We start from the raw sequence: 1,454 nt of genomic DNA, 5'->3' as shown, positions 1-1,454 counted from the left end.
ATGATACTTTAATAGATGTTGATTGTGAAAGTCGTGAGTTAATTTGTGTTGGAAACACCTCACAACACACCATCAAAGTCCAATTCACGTTTAAAACTTCAAATGTGAAATATCAAATACGTTCAGAACCACAAGTCATTACAATTCCAAAAGGAAAAGCCGTTGAATTTGAAGTCTTTTTGATGCCATTATGCTCTACTAACATTGACGATGAAATCACATTATTTGCTGTTGATATGAAAAAAGGGGAGAACTTCCAATTCCCATTGAAAATCAGTGCACAAACCAAATTGACAACACGACTGGATTTCGACAAGTTAATTGAAGAGAAGGAGATTGGTCATGGCTCTTTTGGAATTGTATACAAAGGAATATACAGAGGAAATTGTGTGGCTATTAAGAAGATGAAGGAAATTAAAAATGATGATGATGAATTTGAAAAAGAAGTGAATATGTTAGACAAATTTAGAAGTGACTTTATCGTCCATTTCTACGGCGCTGTGTTCATCCCAAATAAAGTGTGTATGGTCACCGAGTTTGGACTCTATGGAAGTTTACAAGATTTGATGAAACACAAAACATCTGAAAAAGTTGAAATGAAGTTTCGGATCAAAATTCTTGTTGATGCGGCAAAAGGAATTATTTATCTTCACGAAAACGGCGTTTTGCACAGAGACATCAAACCGGACAACATTTTAATGTTTTCAATGGACTTTTTTGAAAAGGTGAATGCTAAATTGACTGACTTTGGAAGTGCGAGAAGTGTGAATTTACTTATGACAAATATGACGTTCACAAAAAATGTTGGCACACCAACTTATATGGCACCAGAAATATTAAATAAAGAGAAATACAAGAAAAGTGCAGATGTGTTTTCGTTTGCAATAACCATGTACGAAACATTTGGATGGCGCGAAGCATATCCAGTTAACACATTCAAATTTCCATGGAAAATCGCAGAGTTTGTTATATCCGGTGAAAGACTACCACGTTTGGACAACATGTTAAATTCACATTATACTTTGATATGTGTTTGTTGGAGTAAAAATAAAAATGAGAGACTTTCTATATCCAAAATAGAACAAAGATTAAATTTGGAATTTAACAAGTAATTAATATTAAAAACGAAATTTGGGTTATAGTTTTAAACTTGGGTAAATATTATTTAAAGCTGTTATACACATCGAGTATTTGTTGTGTGTTGGAATTATTTTTTAAAAATTAAACAAATAAATTTACAATAATATGTGTTGTTTGTTTCATTATTGAATATGCATAAAAATGTTTTGTTTTTTTTTGTTATACTGATTTATAATTAATAATAATATAATTATAATATAATTGATTAATAGTTATTATATTATACAATATGGTTTTTATATTATTAATGAATATCTTGTTTTATATTAATACGAAATAAAATTATTTTAATTGAATAAAATTAAAACAAACCA

The 1,454-nt window shown here is 29.4% G+C and overlaps 1 protein-coding gene across 1 annotated transcript; it reads left to right on the top strand.

The window, feature by feature from the left end:
* Positions 1 to 182: 182 nt before the first annotated feature.
* Positions 183 to 1,112, top strand: EIN_217240 (interleukin-1 receptor-associated kinase, putative; the record flags this gene model as incomplete). Its single annotated transcript, XM_004254670.1, has 1 exon — positions 183 to 1,112. The coding sequence occupies one exon, from the start codon at positions 183 to 185 to the stop codon at positions 1,110 to 1,112; it is 930 nt and encodes a 309-aa protein (XP_004254718.1).
* Positions 1,113 to 1,454: the final 342 nt, after the last annotated feature.

The sequence above is a fragment of the Entamoeba invadens genome, assembly GCF_000330505.1.
Source record: "Entamoeba invadens IP1 unplaced genomic scaffold scaff_1105074725297, whole genome shotgun sequence".
In the NCBI taxonomy this organism is placed as follows: domain Eukaryota; phylum Evosea; order Mastigamoebida; family Endamoebidae; genus Entamoeba; species Entamoeba invadens.
The sequence above is the reverse complement of the archived record's forward strand: the minus strand, read 5'-3'. Positions and strand labels throughout refer to the sequence as shown.